Source organism: Geospiza fortis, unplaced genomic scaffold (assembly GCF_000277835.1).
Source record: "Geospiza fortis unplaced genomic scaffold, GeoFor_1.0 scaffold992, whole genome shotgun sequence".
NCBI lineage: Eukaryota > Metazoa > Chordata > Aves > Passeriformes > Thraupidae > Geospiza > Geospiza fortis.
The window spans coordinates 1-2374 of NW_005054625.1; the positions used below are offsets into that span (position 1 = coordinate 1).

The 2374-nt window shown below is 57.1% G+C and overlaps 1 protein-coding gene across 1 annotated transcript; it reads right to left on the reverse strand.

Annotated features, from left to right (window-relative positions):
- Positions 1-512: 512 nt before the first annotated feature.
- Positions 513-755, reverse strand: LOC115948925 (heterogeneous nuclear ribonucleoprotein A1-like; the record flags this gene model as incomplete). Its single annotated transcript, XM_031064747.1, has 1 exon — positions 513-755. A coding segment is annotated over one exon (243 nt), but the record flags the coding sequence as incomplete, so codon positions are not given.
- Between the last annotated feature and the right edge of the window lie 1619 nt (positions 756-2374).

The window sequence follows — 2374 nt, forward strand, 5'->3', positions numbered from 1 at the left end:
GGGCTGGCACCCGCCCCAGTGTCCCCAGGCTGTCCCCAGGCAGTGTCACTGGGCTGTCCCCACCCAGTCCCCACCCAGCTGTCACCCACCCCAGTGTCTCCAGATTGTCCCAGCCAGGCTGGCACCTGCCCCAGTGTCCCCAGGCTGTCCCCTCTCCCCAGTGTCCCCAGGCTGTCCCCTCTCCCCAGTGTCCCCAGGCTGTCCCCTCTCCCCAGTGTCCCCAGGCTGTCCCCTCTCCCCAGTGTCCCCAGGCTGTCCCCTCTCCCCAGTGTCCCCAGGCTGTCCCCTCTCCCCAGTGTCCCCAGGCTGTCCCCTCTCCCCAGTGTCCCCAGGCTGTCCCCTCTCCCCAGTGTCCCCAGGCTGTCCCCTCTCCCCAGTGTCCCCAGGCTGTCCCCTCTCCCCAGTGTCCCCAGGCTGTCCCCTCTCCCCAGTGTCCCCAGGCTGTCCCCCACCAGGCTGTGTCCCCACGCTGTCCCCAGCCGGGCTGCCACGCCCCCCAGGTGTCCCCGGTGTCACTCACTGACGATTTTGTCCACGGAGTCGTGGTCGTCGAAGGTGACGAAGGCGAAGCCGCGCTTCTTGCCGCTGCCGCGGTCGGTCATGATCTCGATGACCTCGATCTTGCCGTACTGCCCGAAGTAATCGCGCAGGTGATGCTCCTCCGTGTCCTCCTTGATGCCGCCCACGAAGATCTTCTTCACCGTCAGGTGCGCCCCGGGCCGCTGCGAGTCCTGGGGACACGGGGACACGGTGGCACGGGGTGCCCAGTGGGGTGGGAGGGCGCCCGACACAAAGCAGGGATAAATCCAGGGAAAATCAGGGAAAAATTTGGGATAAATCCGGGAAAAGCCCAGGATAAATCCAGGATATCATGGATAAATCTGGGATAAATTCAGGATAAATCCAGTGTGGAAAAGTAGGGATAAATCCAGGAAAAATCCTGGGATAAATCCAGGGAAAATTCTGAATAAATCCAGAAAAAAATCTGGGATAAATCCAGAAAAAAATAAGGGATAAATCCAGGAAAAATCCTGGGATAAATCCAGGGAAAATTCTGAATAAATCCAGAAAAAAATCTGGGATAAATCCAGAAAAAAATATGGGATAAATCCAGGAAAAATCCAGGATAAATCCAGGATAACGCCCCCCAAAAAAACGGGAAAGACCCAGGAAAAACCCAGGGAAAATCCGGGATAAATCGGGGATAAATCCAGGATAATGTATTTGTTTTGGTTTAGGGTAAATTTGGGAGAGAATTTTTGTAAAGGTTTTCTTAGAAAGTAGGTTTAATTGTTTGGGGTTTTTTTAATTGTTTGTGAAAAATATATTTTTTGGAGAAATGTGGGGAAATTGTTTTACAAATAATAAAATAAATAATTAAATACCCCCAAACTTGGGGTATTTTGGGAGGAGAGAGGGGAAAAACCCCTCCAGGCCTTGCACAGGGTGAGATGCACCTGTGACCTTGTCCGTGGCCCCAATCCAGCGGCAGATCCCAAAAATTTCCCAGGAAATTGCTGCTTTTCCCTCCACAAGCACCATCACACCCTCCCTGTGGTTCCCCAGCATCTCCAAAACGTCACTGGTGGTTTTGGGGTATTTTTAAACCCTTCCACACTGGGATTTTTTTTCATGGTTGCTCTCCATCGCTGAAGGATGAGCTGGAGCAGAGAGACAACAGCCGCTTTGTCCCCTGAGCTGTTTTGGAGGACGGGACATGTCACCGTCCTCCAAAAACCCCTCCCATCCCCCTCTGAGAGCGCGGGGAACTCCCGCGGCCGCCACAAATAACCCGGAGCTAATTGAGGGCGGGTAATTAGGCTGGGAGAGCCGAGGGAGGTGTCCCACAAGGTGACACTGAACAGAGGACCCCCCCTTGGCACTGCCACCGGGGGACAGCGGCGTTGTCCCCGCGTGTCAGCGAAGCACCCGGGGATGGAGCGGGCAGGGCTGGGAGGGATCCCGGGGCTGCAATTATCCCCTCTGGGTGTAATTATCCTCTTTGGGGTGTAATTAACCCTTGTGGGATGTGGGATCCAGCCCCACACGGAACCGGAGCCGGACTGGGGACAGCTCTGGGAGCAGGAGGGGATCGGGAGCGGGACCGGGCAGGGGTCGGGGCACAGATCCAAGAGGGGGGCCGGGCGGGGATCGGGGCAGGGATCCGGGCGGAGGTCGGGGCGATCTTGGGGCTGTAATTGTCCCTTCTGGGTGTAATTGTCCCCTCTGGGATGTAATTAACCCCTGTGGGATATGGGATCCAACCGCACACGGAACCGGAGCCGGACTGGAGACAGCTCTGGGGTCCGGGCGGCTCCGGGCGGGGGTCGGGGCTCCGGAGGGGCTCACCACGGTGCGGGTCTCGTTGGCGGGC